Below are 19,629 nucleotides of genomic sequence, written 5' to 3'. Positions count from 1 at the left end.
GTCCCGCAGCGCTGCGCGCATCCCACGGGGAGCGCGCAGGGACCGGCTGGGGCAGGGACAGGGACACGGGGACACGGCGGAGCCGGTGACCGCGACACCTCCTTCCTGGGAGGGGGGGATCCCAGGAGGGCAGCGCTGAAAACCGGCAGTGACCAAGGTGAAGGCTCGGCTCCAGCATCCCATTGTCGCATCTCCGTCCTGCCCCGGGTCCCTCAGCGGGGGACCGGGGTTGTGGAGGGGGGACCCGGCACAAGGGAGGTCGGGCAGCCCCCCCGGACCCCAAAACATCCCCGGTCCCCTCGGTGCTCGGTGCTGCGCGGGCGGAACGGCCCCGCCGCCTCGCAGGGGCTCGCCGGGGTCGCTCGCATCTTGCCCGAGACACGCGGTAAAAAAAGCCCGACCCCAAAACCTTTCGGGACTTCGCCACAATGGTGGGAAGAAAGCGGATTTCCGAAAGCCCTTGACTCTGCCGAAGGCAAATTGGCGTGAATCTCCCAGCCGGTCCGCGGCTGAACTCGCGACCCTTCCCTGTACTCCCTGTGACACTTCTGGGTGACATCTTCATCAAGTGCCACGCTGCGAGACGGGCTCTGCTCTCACACTGCTTCCCTTTCTTCCCTTTCCTTCTTTTGCTTTCCTTTTCTTTCTTTCTTTTTTTCTTTTTCTTTCTTCTTTCTTCCTTTCTTTTTCTCTCTTTCTGTCTGTCTTTCTTTCCTTTTGTCTGTCCTTTCAGTCTGTTCTTTTCTCTTTCTTTATTCCTCTCTTTTTCTATTCCTCTCTTTCTCTCTTTTTCTCTTTCTCTTTCTTTCTTTCTTTCTTTCTTTCTTTCTTTCTTTCTTTCTTTCTTTCTTTCTTTCTTTCTTTCTTTCTTTCTTTCTTTCTTTCTTTCTTTCTTTCCTTCAGTCTTTCAGTCTTTCTTTCTTTCTATCCTTTTCTTTCCTTTCTCTCTCTCTTTCAGTCTTTCTTTCTTTCTTTCTTTCTCTCTCTCTCTTTCTGATTTTAGCCAGTGCTATTTCTTAGATCTGGCTTCTTATTTTGCATTCCCCGGGAATTAAAGTAAAATAACGTTATTCTTATGAAAAGACCCTTTCAAGTGTTATTTGAGCAGCCGTTACTCTTCCAAATCCCGTCTTCCTCTTTCGTTCTTTTTTTTTCGTAGCTCCGAGGAACAAAGTCTGACAGCCCACGTAAAGCAGGCACGGGTCGGGCTTAAAGACCTCTGCAAAAAGGCAGCGGCTTTGCCGGGACAAGGTGGGCGATACAGGAGATAACACTCTGGAAAAGGCTTTTATAATCATATTTGGGTCCTAAATATCCCGTCATAGCAAACATCTCGAGCTTACATATGCCAAATAAAATAACCGTGATCGTGTGGATTATAAACGAGATCAGAGAAGAGTTTATCTGGGAATATCTCTCTCGCAACCCACAAGAATGCAGTTTCTTCCCTGCCTCTGATACCAACTTGCTGCTCGAAAGATAAAATAACAGCCGTGGCTGTATCCCCCTGCCCGGCCTTAGCGCAGTCGGGACTCCACGCACTCTGCGAAGCCAGCAAAACCACAAAAAGGTTGTTCAATTACCGATAAAGCTATGAATGAAAGCCACAAAAACAAGGGAATTCAGGACCTTCTCACTACTCGGAGGCTGGGCTCAGCTGCTCTTTCCAGACGCTCGGGACTTGACAGCTGAGTTTCCGTATCTTATCTAAATAGTTTGTTTGGGGCCAGGTCACCAGCACTCATTCAGTCAACGCTCGCAGTCAGAACTGAAATTGTTTTGAATTCTTCCTGCGTTTTTTTTTTTCTTTTTTCTTTAACACTATTATATGGCCAAAAAATAAATAAAAAAGCGGGTGAAACCGAGCACCGCCGATCTCTCGGGGATGGCTGAGCCTCCCCGGGGGGGTGGGTGCTGTGCCGGCCGGGGGTGCGGAGAGGGGACGGAGGGGCACCCACCCTGCTCTCTGCTCTCCAGGGACGGAGTCCCGCTATCTCCGGGCAACAGGAGCCGGGGATAGAGGGACGGGTTCCCTCACAACCCCCGAAAGGGCGTTTAGGGACGTTTTGGGTCGGCTCCGCGGTTCCCTGCCAGATGCGCGCCGTGCTCGGGCACAAATTAGGTAAAGATGAAGGGTCCGGGCTCCTCCCTGCCGCCCCCCATCCCTCCCCCGGCTGACACCGAGCTCCTGACCTCTGCCTTCGAGACCTTCTCTCCTTCTGCGGGGAGGCATCGTCCCCTCTCACCCCCCCCGCAGGGAGCATCGCCCCCATCCCCAGAGCGGCTCCCCGGGGGCAGGAGCCCTTCCCCGGCCACCCTCACTCCCAGACACTCGCTGGTTTGGGATCCCCAGGGTGACAAAGACCGAGGGTGACATCAGATCCCGGCGTGTGCGGAGCATCGCGGGGGGGGGTCCTGGAGAAACGGGGGCCGGAGCTTTTCTCTCCCTGTCCGCCCAACAGGGGAGGGGGCTGCCTGCAGCCTCCCACCGCGCTGCAGCCCTGGGGCCGGGGGACTGGGTGCCTGAGAGCCCCCCGGCTGTCCCCAGCGACAGCTCCTCGTTATTTAACTGTCCCAGGGACCAAATCAGCCCGTCTTTCTCTCGGTCCCCCCTTAGGGAAGGAAGAAGGATTAATCCTGGGGGCGACGTGCAGAGCATTGGTGGAAAAGCGTGGACTTTGTTTTAAGACATCAAAGGGGAAGGACATAAAAGGATGGACACTACCTTCCAATACACTTTACTTAGCCGGTGACAAAAACTCCGGGCATGCAGTGAATGCGTAATTACCCCCATCTGAAAATTCCCTATCTAATTTGATATTTGGTGCTCAGCAGAAGCTAGCCTTCGTAAATAATATACAAAGTAAGAAACCTAATCCAGCAGGCTAGAATGTTTAATTCATCATTATGCGAGCTAATTGGAAGGTGATTATATGGTAATTGCTCATTAGTGGTGTATATTTATCGCTGTACCTTATGTCAAGGCCATGGGAATTGTGTAGAGGCTGTTCTCTCATTTCAAGGCTCAGTTTCGGGAGCAGGAGCGAAGCGGGCCGGATCGAGTTCTGCCCGACGTCAGCCCCGCCGCTTGCGGTGCCCAGCGCCCCTATAAAGCCGGGAGAGCTCGGGGGGCGCGGGGCAGAGCTGGGAGCAGAGCCGAGCCGTGCCATGCCATGCCATGCTATGCCATGCCGTACCATGCCGTGTGGCCGGCCCGGGGACAGCGAGGGGCAGGAAAGCGGGGGGCTCACCCGCAGCCCCCCGGTCTCCATCCCCGGGGCTCCCGCAACAGGCGCTAATTGCAGCAAGGTGATTAAAAGCCAGCGGGGGCTGGCGATTAATGGCCCATTCTCTTTCCAGAGGAGGACCACGGCCTGGGCTCCCCGACTAAGCCAGCTGCCCCGCCAGAAGAAGGGATGGGTTGAGGCCGGGGGCCAGGGGGTGCCCTAAATTCCCACCTGCAGCCCTTGGCAGGAGTAAATGGGAGCTGCAGGAGCACCGAGCAGGGAAGGAGGGCTGCTGGCTAAGGGGGCAGGGGCCGGGAGATGCTCCTTATCGGGGAACGCTGCCCTGACTTCGCCTATTTCCTACCAGCCGGGCAGATAGGCCGTTCGCTAATTAAGGGGAACTGCTAATTTCCGCCAAGCCCTGCGAGGTAACGGCGCGATCCATCAAAGGGGGGAGGTAAAAGGAAAACAGCGTGGCGAAACGCCCCGAAGAGAAGGCTCCGAAGGGACCTGCCCTCGCCCCCAGAGCGGATCGGGGGACAGGAGAGGGGTGCGGGGGGGCGAGCCGGGAGAGGAGGGGTGGTCGTGGGGGCCGGGAGCCGCCGGCTTTGTTCGAGGGAAAGGGTTAAAAACCCCAAGGCGAGAGGGGCAAGATCCCGAGTGCGGAGCAAAGCTGGGAAGCGTCGAGGTCAGGATCTGACCCTCCCCACCTCGCCATCTGCAAGGGAAGGGGCGGGAGGAGGCGGTGGGGACGGGGTTTGGGGAGGGGGCCCGCAACCAGGACCCCCACCCACCCCACCCCATCCCACCCCATTCCACCGCACCGCTTTGCGGCCGCTGCTCCGCGGTGACACGTCTGGGGAAGGGACGGGGAGGGGAGGGGGACACATTTAACCTAAAACAAGAGCAAAAGCCGGGGGGAGACCGCGGGGCAAGCAGCGGCTCCGCCACGCACCCACTCGCCAGCCCCTCGCCCCGCAGCCCCCGACTCCGCACCGCGCATCCCGAGCGGGGGGGGGGGGAGCGCAGCGGGGCCGGGGCTGGGGGCTCCAAGGGTAGAGCCCCCTGCACCTCCCGGCTCCTCCCGTCCGTCCGTCCATCTGTCCGTCCGGGGGCTGCGAGCAGGCACCCAAAATCGCATTCGAAAAAGCGGCAAAAATCCGCCCGAGCCTGCAATTCGCCACCCGAAACGTACCCTCCCTCCCCCACCCCGCGCAGTTATTTAATATAAAATGTATTTTTAAACACCGCTCGGATAGCATCTCGCCAATATTTATATTTCCACGTTGCCTGGCATCCACTGTCCCGCATTAGTCTTCTCCCTCTCTCTCCCTCTCTCTAATCCTGCCACTTTAAATAGATGAATTAATAAAGCAAATGAGGGTCTAATAAGCTGACTGTCCTGCCTATTGAGGCAGGGGGAGAGAGACTAGAAAGTGCGCCAAATTTGTTTGCAGTGGATCAAGGCTAGCCGCCTTTGCTTCACTTTCTTTATCTTAATTCCGACTTGAAAAGATATAATTATCTAGTTTGAACAGAGCTGCTATCAAATCCTTCTCTAGGCAAGGCAGGGGAGAGCTGGAGTGGATTGCAGTGTTCTGAGCCGCTTGGTGCAGCCGGAGATAGGGAGTAATGAAGTTGTGGAGTCCTGAGATACAAAGGGCATTAACCTCATTAGCATGAAACCTTTTCTTCTAACCATTGTGGGACCCTTTCAGACTCCTAATCCCCCCTATTTTCAAAGCTTGGTTTGTAATAAAGCTTTTAGGGTTTTTTTTCAAAGCTAATGGCATTCTCTGAAGATTTTATTGCTGTTACGCTACATAGGACGCTTAATTTTTTTCCCTCTCTCCCTCTTCTCTCCTCACTTTTTTTTTTTTTTTTTTTTTAAAGGAGGGGAAAAAGTATATGGTTCCTGCAGAAATAAGCCTTTTATCAAGATGGGAAACAATTTCTAGGAAGGCCCGAGTCTGCTGTTCAGCCGCGACCCGTTTAATGTTTGCCCATTTGCATGGGTTTGAAGTGGAGCGCAGGCTAACTTGGGCGAGGTGAGCGAGGGGAAATGTGCGCCCTGCTTCGCTGCCCGACCTGCACCGTCAGCTCTTCGGGAAGGGGGGAAGGCGACGGGAGAAGTTTACCTTGGGAATAGCTCCACGAAATAATTAGCCCGGGTTGAAATGGAAGGGACCCGCATTGCGACATGCGTCCGAGCCCTGCCTGGGCCTCTCTCGTGTTTGGAGCGCCGGTGAATGGAAAGTCACCGGGATTGTATAGGGAGCGATGGTTAAAAAAAATAATAAAATCGGATTTTTTTTTTTAAATAAAAATTTGCATAGTACCCGATAGAGCCAACACGTGCGCGGAATGTCTAATCTTAACTTTTCAAGGCAGGATGTTTAACAAAGCTCGTATTTTCGCGATGCATTGTAACTTCGCCTTATCACAGTGTAAAGGGTAGTCAGATTGTCCTAAATTATGTCCAACTAGCCCCCCTGGATCCACGGATTAAGAGATTAAAGGAGACCACTGGGCAATGCCTCCTCTTTCCCCTTCATATTCCTGGTATGATAATTGCCTAAACTGATTTGCACTTTCACAAAAGCTTGCAGGATTCTTTGTAGCTCGAACAGAGCAGACGAGGTTTCTCTATCAATGGAAATAAAACTGATTAATGCAGTCTATCAGGCTAAGGAGCAAATGAAGCATGAAAAAACAACTGTGTACCCCCAGAAAACCAGCTAGTTTCCTCAAGGACCCAGAACAACTTTTTTTTTTTTTTTTTTTTACTTTTTTTCTCCCCCCTAGGTCTTTAAGGCTGGAGTTTTCCGCAGAGCCCAGAATCGCTCCCGCAGCGGCGGGGACACGGGCGGCTGGGGCGCAGCCTCTGCAGCGACCTGCGGAGGGGATGTCAAAGACAAGAGCAGGGAAATTAAAAAAAAAAAAAAATCTTTCCCGCAAAATAAAATACATATTTCTGCAAAGGAAACCCCCTGCTGCAGCAGCACTCTCCCTTTCTGCCGGGCTGTTGCTGCGGACCAGCCTCCCATCGCGGCTCGGGTTCCGAGCGGGGAAGGGGCTGGCTTTGTTTTTCTGTGTCTTTTTTTTTTTTTTTTTTTTTTTTTCAAGGTGTTTATTTACGGCGAGTGGGGCTCTGCGGCTTATTTTTAGAGGTCTGTTTACAAGCGAGCGGCTTCATGAAGGCGATGCGCCCGTGGCCGCAGGAATGCGCTGCGCGGCTCCAGCGCCCGGAGCGAGAAAAAGTCTGGGGAGGGGGGGAAATAGATGGCTCCAAATTGTAGGGCATATTGATAAATCTTTATTGACAAAATATTGACAATGACATACTTCTTGGAAGTATATAGCGTGTTAGAATTCTAACAAATTAAACACAAAACACAAAAATATTTACATTCTGGTATAGAAGACATGAAGGAAACATTTGTCACTTTTTTTTTCCTTTTTTTCTTTTTTTTTTTTAGTAGCTCTATGATCTCGGAACGTTATAAGGTCAGTGCTTGAAAATTGCCCCAATGGCCATTAGGAAAAAAAAAAAAATCAATCCGCGATTTTAAGTCCTTTTTCTCTGGATCCTCTCAGCCTGGGAGGTGTCCCCACCGCCAAACCTGGTGGCAGGGTTTGCGCTTTAGTTGTGGTAAAAAATAATCACCGGCCGTTTTCACGATGGGGATATAATTGGAGAGGGGAGGGAGAGGGGGGGGTAATTTAATTTGATTTTTTTTTTTTTTTTGGCAGAAAAAGTTATCACCAGCCCCAGCCCCCCCGTCCCTCCCTGCCCCCCCCCCCCTCCCCCTCCCCGTGTTTGTCCATCGGGAAGGAACTCTATGCTTTGTTACTGCTACTTCATTTAGCTTTCACAAACACTTTGACGCCAGAAGTTATCATAAAATGTTTACAGACTGCACATTTCTCGTAAAATAAAATTAAAAAGCACACAGAACCTGTCTTAAAGGGAGAAAAATTACAATTCATTTCTGTCTTTAGGAACTGGGGTATTTTTTTTTTTCAAATTTTTCCTCTTTTTTTCCTTTTTTTTTTTTTTTTTTTTTTTTTTTTTTTATGCCCAGACGGCTTTACACATGCAATTCAAGTTTCTGAAACAGGTGTGGGTTTTGGCTGCTTATGGAAATTTTTCTTTTAAAGACGGAAAAAAACTGTGAAGTGCAAAAAACGTCCTGCAAGGTGGTACTATTTCTTTCTCTCTCTTTTTTTTTTTTCGTTTTTTTTTCTTTTTAAGATTTTTTTTTTAAGATTTTTTTTTCCGAATTTTTTTTTTTTGACGTTACGTTTTTAAAAGTGGACTGCGAGAAACGGAATACCTGTCAATCACCTCGTCCCGGAGAGTTTTGGCTCTGATTGACAGATCCCCTTTGCCAGAGTTGTGCCAGCGGTGCCCCAGCCTGCACCTCTCGCGGTCTCGCCCTCGCTCACTCGCGGCTGCCCTCCCAGACGGGGATGGCGATTTGATGAAGAAGATCCCGGTGTCCCTTCCCCGCACCGCCACGCCGGGGTGTGTGAGCCTCTAACACTTTATCTCGGTGGGGTGGCTGGCTTGAAAAAGTCCAAAAGTGCCAGTTCGTGTTTTTTTTTTAATCGTCCGACGTGACGTCGATTTCTTCTGGACTGGCTTGTTTGGTGGCGATCCTCCACCGGTTAATGTGATGAGTCCCTTTTTTCTTCTGTTGTGAGTCTGAACCTTCCTCCTCCAACTTTTGCCGCTTGAACTTCGTCCTCCTGTTCTGAAACCATACTTTTACCTGCGGGACGAAAGGCACCGCCCGTTAGCCCGCCGCCCTCTACCTGGCCTCTACCTTGGTCCGGGGACCCCCGCACCCCTGGGACCACCTGAGCACCTCCAGACACCTGCAGCAGCCCCCACAGCCCCCCGCAGGGCCGCGCAGTTTCCGCGCAGGGGTGCGCGCAGTGCCGCCGGCCGCCTCCCCGCACCGCCCGCCACGACGGCGGGGCGCCCCCCTGTACCGCTCCCCCTGGGGGCTGCGGGGCTCCAGCGGCTGGAAAGTGAGCCCAGGGATGCTCCGGGGACACCGGGTCGGTTGCGGGGTGTCCCCCGCACGGGAGCCCCCGGCCCAGCACGGTAGGGCACGGCACGGCGCGGCGCGGCCACCGGGAGCGATGCGCACAGAGCCCAGCGAGAAGCTCGGCCCTAAACGGGGTGTGAGGGTGAGATCTTGCTCTTGGAGAAGTGAATAAAATGAAACCAAACCAGACCAAAAAAAAAAAAAAAAAAAAAAAAAAAGGCCTAAATTAAAAACGTCCGGCGCTGCCCCGAGCGCCTCCGCAGGGCTCGCCGTCCAGGAGCGATCGTCTGACGGCGAAACCTGTCCTAAATGCCGTCCTAAATGCCCCCCCGGATTTGTTCAGCCCCGAATAAATCTGACTTAACCATCCGGCAGCTGACTTCAGTGCTTTAATTACAGATAGTATTGATCTGGGAGCTATCTCCAGGGCTGGCCACACTCCTCGTAGTGGCCAAAGGTAAACATTTTTTTTTTTCCCGAAGCAGTTTAAACTCTGGTTCTGTCTGAAAGTGCCTGATAAAGGCCCCAGCGAGGGGGGAAAAGGGAACTGGAGCATTTTAATAAGCTGGTTTAACCCGCTTCGCTGCCTCTTCAGAACAGAGACCTGCCCGGCCGGACACACATCTCTGCTGCATTTTCATATTCTCCAAAAGTCCCCCATTAAAAAGCTGAGCGGGGAACAAGGGGTGAGTTTAATTTGCTTTTAGTTTGCTAATTGAAGGGGAGGACGGTTCATTTCTGCACGCTGATCTCCCAAAAGGGAGCTCATTTGTAGGGGACTGGGGGTTTGACATCCGGACAAAAGACCCCAACCAGCTTCGGAATCAAGCAGCACAAAGACCACCTTAAATACAGCTTTCCAGTGGAAATAAGCCTGTGACCGGTCCCTTGTTCGGAGAACCTCATAAAAGTGGCGATCCCTTTTTATTGTTTTGTTAGGGAGACATTTTAAAACAAAAGCTCCAACCTCTTTATTGCTTCCCCCACGAAAAGGAGTTAAAAAAAAAAAAAAAAAAAAAAGTGTTACAACTTAATCCGCCCGGAGAACGCTCTGTTTACTGGGAACTTTGAACTAGGCTGCGGCTGGGTATTATTATTATTTTTTTTTAAAGTACAGTGCCCCATACTGTAGCGAAGACAATCCCCATCTGGAGCCCTCTCTCCACGATCCTCCTGGAAGGGCGCAAAACAAAAGCCCGGCAGCGGCACCAGCAGCACCACCACCACCACAACAACAACCCCCCCAAAAGCCCGGCCTCTCTTCCGGCGACGAGAAAACCCCGTGGAAAGCGCCCTCGCCTCGGGGCCGAGCCGTCGGGGCCGGGCCGTCGGGGGTGCCCGCCGAGCCCCCCGCTCCCCGGCCGGCCCCGAGCGCAGCGGGCTCCGCTGGAGCCCTGGACCGCGGCCAGGCGGCGGGGGGGTGAGGGTGGGAAGGGGGCTCATTGCCATCGGTAATTTCTCCGCTTTTATTTTGAATCGTCGTACCCTCCCCAGCTCGTTCCTCGTTTCGCCTCTGCCGGACCCGGGGCTAGAAATAAGCGCAAAGCTATCCAAAAAAAACGCATTTCCATCCCGGGATCCAAAGAGGTGTTTTGTTTTGTTTTTCCTTCCCCCTCCGCCTTTTGTTTTCTGGGCTTTTCCCCTAACTTGTAAATATTTTCGAGGGGCACACCGGGCTCTCAAAAAAAAACGAGCGGGGGCTCGCGTTTGCCATCAGCGTATCGCCATCCCCGCCGCTCCCTTCCCACGCCGGGGTCCCTGCGGTGGCACCCGAGCTCCGGGGCTTCCAGCGGCCACCCCAAGGAAGGCGATGGCCCTCAAAACCGAGCGAGTTTTTATCACACGCAGCCACACGGGGACGAGAACCACGTCGCCCCCACTTCGCGGAGGCCTAAACCTCCGCACGGGGTTTTTGCACGGGGTTTTCGCCCCCGTCCCCCGGCTTTTTCGCTTCGTCCCCGGCCGCAGCTGCTTCCCCTTACCTGAGTTTCCGTGAGGCTGAGGCTGTGTGCCAGCTGTTTTCTCTCTGCTCCTACTACATAATGGTTCTTCTCAAAGGCATGTTCCAGTCTCAGTAATTGGGATGGGGAGAAAGCTGTACGGATCCGTTTGGGTTTCCTGGCCAGTGCGTTGTGCAATAGGAAGCTCTCCGGGCTGGTTTCATTCCCTGGGCAGCAGGGCAAAACGGGGATTAGCAAAACACCTTCTCCAAAAGCACTCGAGAGGAGTTTTTAGCGCAAGAATTTGGGTCTCCCACCATTACCCGCTGGAGAGCTCTGCCTCTTCTTTCTCCCTCCCTTCCTCCCTCTTTCTCTCTCTTTTTCCCTTTTTTTATTCAGAAAGAGACTTTAAAAAATATTGTTTCGATAACTAGGTGCAAGCAATAAGTAGGGAAAGGAGAGAATGGGGAGAAAATCAAATCGTAAACATGAGGCAGGCAGCACTATTAAAAACACACGAGGAAAAAAAAAAAAAAAAAAAAAAAAAAAAGTAAAGGAACTGGCCAGAGCCCGGCTGCGGTGTCTGCGGCTTCATCCTACAGCTGCCCTGCTCTCTCTCACCCACCGTATCTCTCTGTGTTTGTTTGCTTATTTATTTCCTGGGAGGCAGGGCAAGGCTCCGAGCGCGGCCCCGGCACGGCCCGGCCCGGCCCGGCCCAGCACGGCTCCGCTCCGCCGCCGGGCCCCGCTTCCCTCTCCGGGGCCGCCTCCTCCACTTCACCCCCCTGGTCCCGGGGGGGGAACAAACTTCGGGGAGGCCCCGGGGTGCCCACCGGAGCCGGCCTGCTGCGGAGCAGGGATTTTTCTTTTTTTTCTTTTTTTTTTTTTATTTTATATACATATATTTTTTTGGGGGGGGTGGGAGGTCGCCCTCCCGGCTGGCCCCTGCATCTCCTCAAATCGGTCCATCCAAGGTGGAAAACCCACCGAGGGTCTCTCCCCGCAAGTGCCTTAAAAATCGTTGCAGCAGCAGGAGGAGGAGGGTGTGTTTGGGAGCAGGCTGTGGCTCAACACCGGGACGTTTCCGCCTTTCATCTCCCGCTCCTTCCCAATCGCCTGATGGCTGTGACAAATAATTTGGTGAGCGAAACCTGTAATTTTATTCTGCGAGGGTAATAATCCAGCTCGTATCTCGGTCCGCCTGGCTTCGGGGAGAGCGGCTCCTTTTCCAGCCCGGCTGCAGCGGCTGCGGAAGGCCAGGGAAAAAAAGGGGGCTCGCAGGTGGTTTGTTTTCGTTGGGAAATAACAAATAAATTTTGAAAAAAAAATAATAATTAAAAAAAAAAAAACGGAGTTCTCCGAGAGGAAGCTGATTTTTTTGTTTGTTTGTTTGTTTGTTCGCTGGTTTAACGAAAGAAGCAGGGACTGGACCCATTACAGGAGGAAATCTTCTCCCCCTTCGGAGAAGACGCTGCCGGTCGCAAAGGGTTAAAGAAGGGGGATTTTATTGATTGGGCGCCATTGGGTTTGGTTCTTTTCCCTCAGCTGGGCAGCGATCACTCGGCAGCCCGGAGGCTTGCCCTGCCTGCACCGGCCCTCAGTCCCGGCTCTCCCGGCAGCCCCAAATCCTCGGCTCTTTCCTGCGCTGGGCTTTTATTTTTATTTTTTCCCCCCTTCTCCTTCTTTGGGCTCCGTCCCAGTCCTTGCTGGGGCGCCACCCGCGCACCCCTCCCGGCTTTCGGGGTCGCTGCGGAGGTTTGAACTAAAATACCCAGGCGGCTTTTCCAGCCCCGCTTCTTTCGGGGAGCAAAAACCCGGGGAAGCCGGGGCCGGCCGTTCCCTGATCTTGCTCGAGGGGAACCCAAACCGAGAGCAAACCCGCAGCCGAGCTCGACCCGCCGGGCTCCGACGGCTCCCGGGGACCGGGGGATGGATAGGGGCCGGGGAAGGGCTGGGGATGGACGGGGGAAGCCCGGCCGCAGGTGGGAAAAGGGGGGAGAGGAAAAGTTGCACGTACCTTGGAACCTCTGGCCCAGATACCGGTAGCGGTGTATTAGCCAGGGGTAGAAGGTGGAGGGGTCCCTCTGCTGCGAGGCGAAGAGCGGGTGCGTGGAGTGCGAGGCGGGCAGCGGGTGGGCGGCCAGGGCGTGGGGAGGGGGCACGGGATGGACCGGCACGGCCGGGTTCGGCGGGTGCGAGACGGCCTCTGCAAAGACCAAGTCCGGGTTGGAGTAGACCCCCCTGCCGGTGGAGTGGAAGCCGTTGAGAAAAGGGTTCATCGGGCTGGAATTGGCATAGCTCAGCGCCGCCGGCCGGATAGGATCCTCGGAGCGAGACGCGGGCAAGGGGCTGTCTTTGGCCACCAGCGACTCGATGGTGAAACACCGCTTGGGTGCGGGCTGAAACATGCTGCCGCGGCGAGAGTCCCCGAGCGAATCTCTGCCTGGCTCTCTGGTGCGCGGGAGGCGATCCGGGGAAGTTTGCAGCAGGGAGTGACTTGAGGAGGGATAGATACACACATAAATAGACAGGGGCTGGAGGAAAGGAGGCAGCGGCAGCCAGCGGTACCCAAAAGGGAGACACACGCACGCACACACACACACACACACACAAGAAAAAAAAAAAAAAAAAAAAAAGTTGCTGGGAGAAGTTTCCCTCCTGCAAGGAAAAGGCGGTCGCCCCCCCCTCCCTCCCTAAGTCCAAAGACAATCCATGGATGTGATCGGCCCCTTCACAAGTTGTGCAAACGATTTGTTAGTTCATGAGCCTAATTAGTGCTGGGATCACATAAACAGCTTCCTCTGAAGCCTGGTAAATGGCTTGATGATTGGTCGCTATTACTCGCCTTGAGGTTGAAGGGGGAGACTCTTTAAAGTGCGTCAGAGGGGAGGCGAGCGCCGGGCAGCGCCATCGGGAGGGATGGAGCCGCGGATCGGAGTGCGCCGGGAGCGCGCAGAGCGGCGCGGGGGGAGCGCGGCACCCGCCCGGCCCTGCCCGCGCAAGCCCCGCGCAAACCCCGCGCAAGCCCCGCGCAGCACAGCGCGCCCCCGGCTGCGGGCGACCGAGGTAGGGGGACGGGGGCGGTGCGGGCTGGGGGGGCTCCGCATCTCTCCGCGGGGTGCGGGGAAGGGGAGGGAAGGAGGAAAGCAGCGCGGCTCCGCCGGCCCCCCCCCGGGGGTTACCTCGGTGTGCACGGAGCCCCGCCGTCCCGGGGGGGTGCCCCGCTCGGAGAAGGCGTCGTGTGCCGCTGCGGGGTCGGGCTGCCCTCCTCCTGCAAAGTTAGCGGTGCCCCCCCGCACGGCGAGGGGCCGCAGACAAAGCGCAGGGCAGCGGCATGGTGCGAGCCGGGCCCCGCCGGGCGCTCCCCTACGGGACAGGGGAGCGAGTCTCCGGTCCCGGCCCTGGCCGGATTTTCGCGATTACCTTTGGGTCCGGGGATGATTTTAGGGCTGAGTTCTCCTCCTCCCATTGGCTGGGGCCGCGGAATAATTATGATCACATCCTAATACTCTTGGCTGGTGCTTACTGTTTATTGGTAGTTAAGGATCTATTATCTATTCATCAGCCTCCCATTTTTGCCAATTACATTCTTCTAAAGTGAAGTACCAGCAGGTATTTTGCACATTTACAATTAATGATAAAAAATCTGGCGTGCTTTAAATCTATTACGCCGCTGTGTAATTTATCTTAAAGATGCAGAATTGCTAATGTAAATTAATGTTTCTGTCGAACCGAGGGGACGGGGGGAGGCTTAAAACCAGCCCAGCGTTTCTTTCCTTCGTTCACGCACTTTGTTTTCTTTTTCCTTCCCACTTTATCCACAAAGAATCCGTTACTCCGCCGCATTAAACCAGGCTCCAAATCGCTGTCGAAGCGGTGCCGGGAAGGTCCTCGCTTCTTTCCAGTAAAGGGCGAGCTGAACTCTGGGCGCCTTCCCCGCTCCCCGATAGCTGATATTTTTAACACGACAGCAAACCGGGCTAAATAGATGGGACAAAACCCGGCGAGGATGCCGGGTTTTTACGCCTTTTGTTTAGGGACGCCTTTCCCTTTGTGTGCGCCGCGCTGCGCGCACTCGGTGCGGGGACAAGTTCGCTTTCCGTGTAAACATAAATGTGCTCCCCGGCCCGGAGCGGCTGCACCTACGGACACCACAGACACACGTGCATGCGATGGCAAGGACGAAGTGAGAGAGGTGCTCGCAGGGAAGGCGTAACTCAAGGTTTCTGAGGGATTTTGCAGCGCGGTGCGGCTCTCGCACGGTGGGGAGAAGCTCTCCTCCCGGCCGCCGGGCGCTGAAAGGCACGGCCCCGCCGGGCTGAGGCGGATTTGCCCCCTCGTGTGCCTTGGGAACAGCCCGAGGTTCAACTTTTCAAGTCCCCTCGCCCCTTTTCTGCAGCACCTCTCACTGAGCCGGCGGTACCGCCAGACGGCTGGCTGCGTTGGAAGGAGCCAGGCTCAGAAAGTGCCCTAAACACGGCGGGTGTTTGGGGTGCTGAACCCGATGGGATCTCGGCTCCTGAGCACCGAAAAGAGAAAGAGAAACTTTTCTTTCTCGTAGGAAGAGACGCGATCTGCCTCTGCGTATTTACACTTCCCCGGGACTGCAAAATGAATCTGAACTGGGAAAAAAAAAAAAAAAAAACACTTCAACTATTTTTTTCCTTTTTTTTTTTTTTTTTTTTTTCAGACATCCTGAGATAATCACAGGGCTGCTTTGAAAATTGCATCGAGCAGTTCTGCAGCCGGGGAGGGAGGAATTACACCCGTGTGAAAAGCAGCCTCACCGGCACGCACGGGGAGCGGGGAGCAGGGAAAAGCGGCCAAAACGCTCGCTCCTTTTCCCTCGAATATTTCCTTGGGAAATATTCGCTAGGCTGAAATCCCCTCCCGGAGGGGGTCCTTTCGCTCTCGGGTGGAGAGGGGAAGGCCACAGCTGCTGCTCAGAGGGAGCAGGGACCTGGAGCTTCCCCTGCCCGGCACGGCTCGGCCCGGCTCGGCCCGGCGCGCCCCGTACGGCGACTGTGGCCGCTCCGCTCCGCGCCCTGCTCGCCTGCTGTGCCTGCTGTGCACATCCATACGTCCTTATACATCCCTATCTATCGATGGATGTGCCTGCGTGCCCACGGACAGAGCAACCGCAGGGAGCAGAGCCTGGGGAGCAGCGGCTCCCTGGTTTTGTCACGGAGAAAATAGGCCGGGAATGGTCGGAACAGAAACCAAGAGGGCTCGGGATGGGGTTTCCCTGTATTTTCCGCATCCCCCTGGTTCCCCATGTCACTCTCCAGCCGTGTCCCGGGGCACCACCCGCCGCTGCCTGCGCTGCCCGGGCCGGGGCCGCTCGGTGCCCACCGAGGCACGGCTCCCGCAGCTCCTCTCGGGGGCTTTGCCGGCCCCGCATCCCAACGGGCCGCTCTCCCCTGTCCTCTTGGCGTCTACGAGGAGAAAATCTGGCAGGGGCTCCCTTCCCAGCAATCCCCGATCTGCTCCAAACACACTTGGAGGCAGCCTCTCTCGGAGGGAGGGGTGCGCTACATTCGCAGTCAAATTACATGGCTGGCCTCAGAGGCAACTCGCTTCGGATTTCCAAACTAATACTCATCTTTTAAAAGCCGAGCCAAGAAGAAAATGCGAGGAAGGCCTCAGATGCGGGAGACCTCGGGGTAAGGCGGTTGTTTACGGGCTGATCCAAGCTGAACTTTGCCGGGTGGGGGCTGGCGGGGAGGAAAGTTTCAGCCTGCACGGAACTTTTCTTGTTCCAGGCTGGATTTGTCCGTCCCCGCTCCCCTGCTCTCAGGGAGCTGTGTCCGCAGCGGGGCGGAGAGGTGGCACAGTCGGGTCGTGCCTGGAGAGGGCTTGCGTGAATTAGCGGGGTTAAACTCACAACTTAATTCCGTCCTGGGCATCCTAAAGCCCAGGAGGTAGGGCCGAGGGTGCTGCAAACCCTTCGCAAAAGGGCGCTGCGAGAAGGGAGAGAGGAGAGCCGGGGCCGCGCAGCGCCGGGCCGGGTACCCGGAGCCCCCGGGGGCTCCGACGGGCAGGTGGATGTCCTCCGAGGGGGTCTCGCTGCCACAGCCCGGCTTTCCAGCGTGGATAGCAGCCCTAAAACTCTCCGTTCCCATTATTTTGGCCCTGCCGTGATGGCCCAGCCTTAGCAGCACCTCCGAACAGGGGGATGCGGCGGGGACAAAAGAGGAAAAAAAACGAGGCGTCGGGTGGCGACCCCGGGACTCACCACCGGGTGCCGGGGGAGCGGCTTTCTGCCGGCATCCCGCACCGGCCGGCCCCAGCGAAACCTCTCCGGGCCCGTCCCGTCCCTGCCCGGGGCTCGGTGGCGGCGCATCCGCGGGCCCGGAGCATCCGCGGGGCGGCAGCGCCCTCTGCCGCCGGCAGCTCCCTTCCGCGGAGCCCTTTTTGCGCGCATCAGCCGCAAATTTGCGCGCCCCGGGCCGTCGCCGGTCCCCGCGGAAGGCCGCTGTCCCGGCCAGCCTCGGCCACAAGCAGCAGCGCCCGTCCAAAAACCCCGCAGCTCCGGGGATGCTCGCAAGCCACCCAACCATCCCCTGCGCTTTTTTTCTTCCTTTTTAAATTTGATTTTATTCTTCACACCTCGTGGTTCGTTGCACGCCGTTGATGACAACGCCGTCGTGCGCTCCTGGATGAGGGGGGCGTTTTAAAATTATTTTTTTTATTATTATTTTTTTTTTCCCACCACCTGCCGGCTGCGTCCCGGCGGGGCACCGGCAGCCGGGTGCTGAAGGCGCGGAGGTCCCGGCTGCCCTGCGAGCTGCGTGTTCCTGAGGGCATCTCCACTGCGGAAGCCCCGATTCTGCCACCACGGCTCTCCCGGGATGGGAAGTCACCAGACTCAAAAACTCAACCGAGACCCAGGGCAGCGCTGCCGGGCAGCCGGGACCGCACCAAGGGGGGGCTCCGCGCATCCCGGGGAATCCCGTGCGGGCAGAAAGGTGCTGGGGGAGCAGCGGTGTGTGCAGAAAAACTCTTGCACCTGATGCTTCTCTCGCTGGAAGGTCCCAAAGGAAAAACGAGAGTCCCCCTCGCAGCCCCTCTCTGCGCTTGGGCTGCTCCGCACCGGGGTGCACAGCATCCATCCTCTTCCCTGTGCGGTCAGCTGCTGCCCTCACCCTCTGTGCCCCCACCCCGGCTCAATATTTCCCCCCCAAATTAGTGTTTATCAGCTCCGGAGCGAGCTGTGCGGCTCCGGTGTGCGGAGTTGGTTAAGAAAAGGAGTTTTCCTGCCCTGCCCGGTGCCCGCCGGTTCCAACCCCAAAGCCCCTCCAGCCCCGGGACTCGGCCGCCCGAGGTTTGCCCGGCGGCGGCGATGGCACCCGCCGGGGCTGTAGTTGCAAACTTTTCTCAACTTTCCTCCGGACTGAATTTACCGCCGTCGAAACGGAGAGGAAAAAATAAATCTTCAAAAGATTAATTTTCTAAGGAAAAATAGAAAACTGCACTATCAGTTAACATTAGCTCCGCTCGGCACTTTTTGTTACTATTGGAGTGCTTTGAGTTTCTCCTCGAGACGTTGAATTTTGTTAGTGTTGCCGGTGTAAAGTGCTCCCAACGGGCCCGATCCTGCCGTCCCGCCAGGGCACGTTTGCTTTTCATTTCACGGTGCTTTTTGCTGGCTGTCAGGGAGGGTCGTTGCTATCTTCTGCGGGATCGAGGAGTTTTTATGCAGCACACGGTGCCATGCGCTGCGGCTGGCCCTGCCGGGGGCAGTCCCCGGGGAACCCCAAATGCCATGGGGCCGCTTCTGCATCCTCACCCGGCAGCTGCGGACCCCGCAGCTCGGTTGAGCCCCGCGGCAAGTGAGCTCTGCCCCGAGCCCCCTTCCTCTCCGCCGTTAGCTCAGTGGCCCGTTCGTTTCTGTCTTCCCTCTCGCCCATCTGCTGGCGAAATTCGGGCTTGCAAAGAGCTGAGGGCATTGCGGGGGGATTCATTCTGCTCCCCTCACCACCACCGGCACCACCTCCAGGCATCTACCTCCCGGTGACCCGCATGAGGCCGAAGGGGTTTGCAGTGAAGGAAGCGGAATAACTCTCAAATAATTCTCCAAGCTTCCAAAGTACAGCGCTTCGATATTAGCACGTTAAAGTGTCGTTTAGTGTAGTAATCAATACGGATTTCATTGTAAATCACGATTTATTATTTTTTTTTTTCGAGGACTTGAAGAACGTAATTGCTTGCAGTGGCACCTTAAGAATCGAAAGCTAAGTGTCCTGCTTTGACACGCATAACCTTGCCGAATTCCTTCCCTGGCTGACGTGTTCCCAAATTTTCAGGCTTGCAGGGATGTGCGCGCTGTGGAACTCGTAAAGCGTGCGTTAAAAGAGAGCTCCTAAAGCAAAATCAGCCTTTTACGTGGATGTTTTAGGCCCCCGAGACCCGAAGTGGCTTTTTATCCGTGCATAATCTATGTCCCACAAATACGTGCGGGCTGTTTTCTTAAACTGCGTGCGCGATTCCATCGGGTTGCCGCTCCGTTACGTGGTGTTGGATGCTCCCATCCAACAACCGCATTCAACCCTAGGCTAGTCCCTAGTTAAAGGCTCTTTTACAATCTACATTTTTTTTTTCTTTCCTGAAGGAAGGAAAAAAAATAAGTTAAAATCTTTTTTAGGAGTTTCGGCAAACTTCCCCCCGGCGCGGTGCGTAAGGGAGGGGACACCTGGGGCAGGGGTGGCTGCCTTTTTTCAGGTCGCCTCCCTGCCCGTTCCCGTCGGGGCACACGGCTCGCTAACCGCCTGTCCGCCTCTTTGCGCCCCAGGAACAAAGGGCGAGGTCAGGCCCCTCCGGGGGAGTCCCCGCAGAAGCGCTGCACCCTCCTGCGCGCACCCCGCTCTGCGGGCGCGGACGAGCACCGGGACTGCGCGGCTTGGTCAACGCCTTGCCAGCCTCCAGACCTCCCTGCAGGTCCCCGGGCACAGCAGCCGGGTGGCAGGGCCATGCCGAAAGAGCCTCTGCGAGGGGCGTTTGCTGCGTGAGCAGCGGCTGGGCTCGGCGGAGGCTGCGCGCCCGAACCCCCTGGCGCAAAGGGGGAGCGCAGCGCTGAGCGCCCGGCGGAGCGGGGTCTTCTGGAGCAAGGAAGGGTAGAGGGGGTGCTTCAGGGCTGCCGACCCCAAATCTCGCCCTGGAGCTTTGCGGGGCTGCGGAGGCGCCGGGGAGCCGGCCTGTGCGCTCCCGCTCTGCGGCCGATGAGCCGGCAATCGAAAGTGACCCCCTCGCCCAGCTCCTGCGAGGTCTGGGCTGTTTGATGCTGGAATCCAACGAAAGTCTGAACTCAAGGGGTAATTTTCTCCATATGGGCAAAGCGAGCGCTCACGCAGCGGCTCTCTCCAAAAAAATTGCCTACCTCCGATTGTTTTTCACTTTCCACAGACA

At 55.9% G+C, this 19,629-nt stretch overlaps 1 protein-coding gene across 1 annotated transcript; it reads right to left on the bottom strand.

Annotated features, from left to right (window-relative positions):
• Window positions 1–7,834: 7,834 nt before the first annotated feature.
• Window positions 7,835–12,632, bottom strand: EMX2 (empty spiracles homeobox 2; the record flags this gene model as incomplete). Its single annotated transcript, XM_084290231.1, has 3 exons — window positions 7,835–8,002; window positions 10,267–10,451; window positions 12,242–12,632. 3 exons carry the CDS (start codon window positions 12,630–12,632, stop codon window positions 7,835–7,837), a joined length of 744 nt encoding a protein of 247 aa, XP_084146357.1.
• Between the last annotated feature and the right edge of the window lie 6,997 nt (window positions 12,633–19,629).

This window comes from Netta rufina (assembly GCF_964035555.1).
Source record: "Netta rufina genome assembly, chromosome: 7".
NCBI lineage: Eukaryota > Metazoa > Chordata > Aves > Anseriformes > Anatidae > Netta > Netta rufina.
This window is presented reverse-complemented; position numbering and strand designations above follow the sequence as displayed.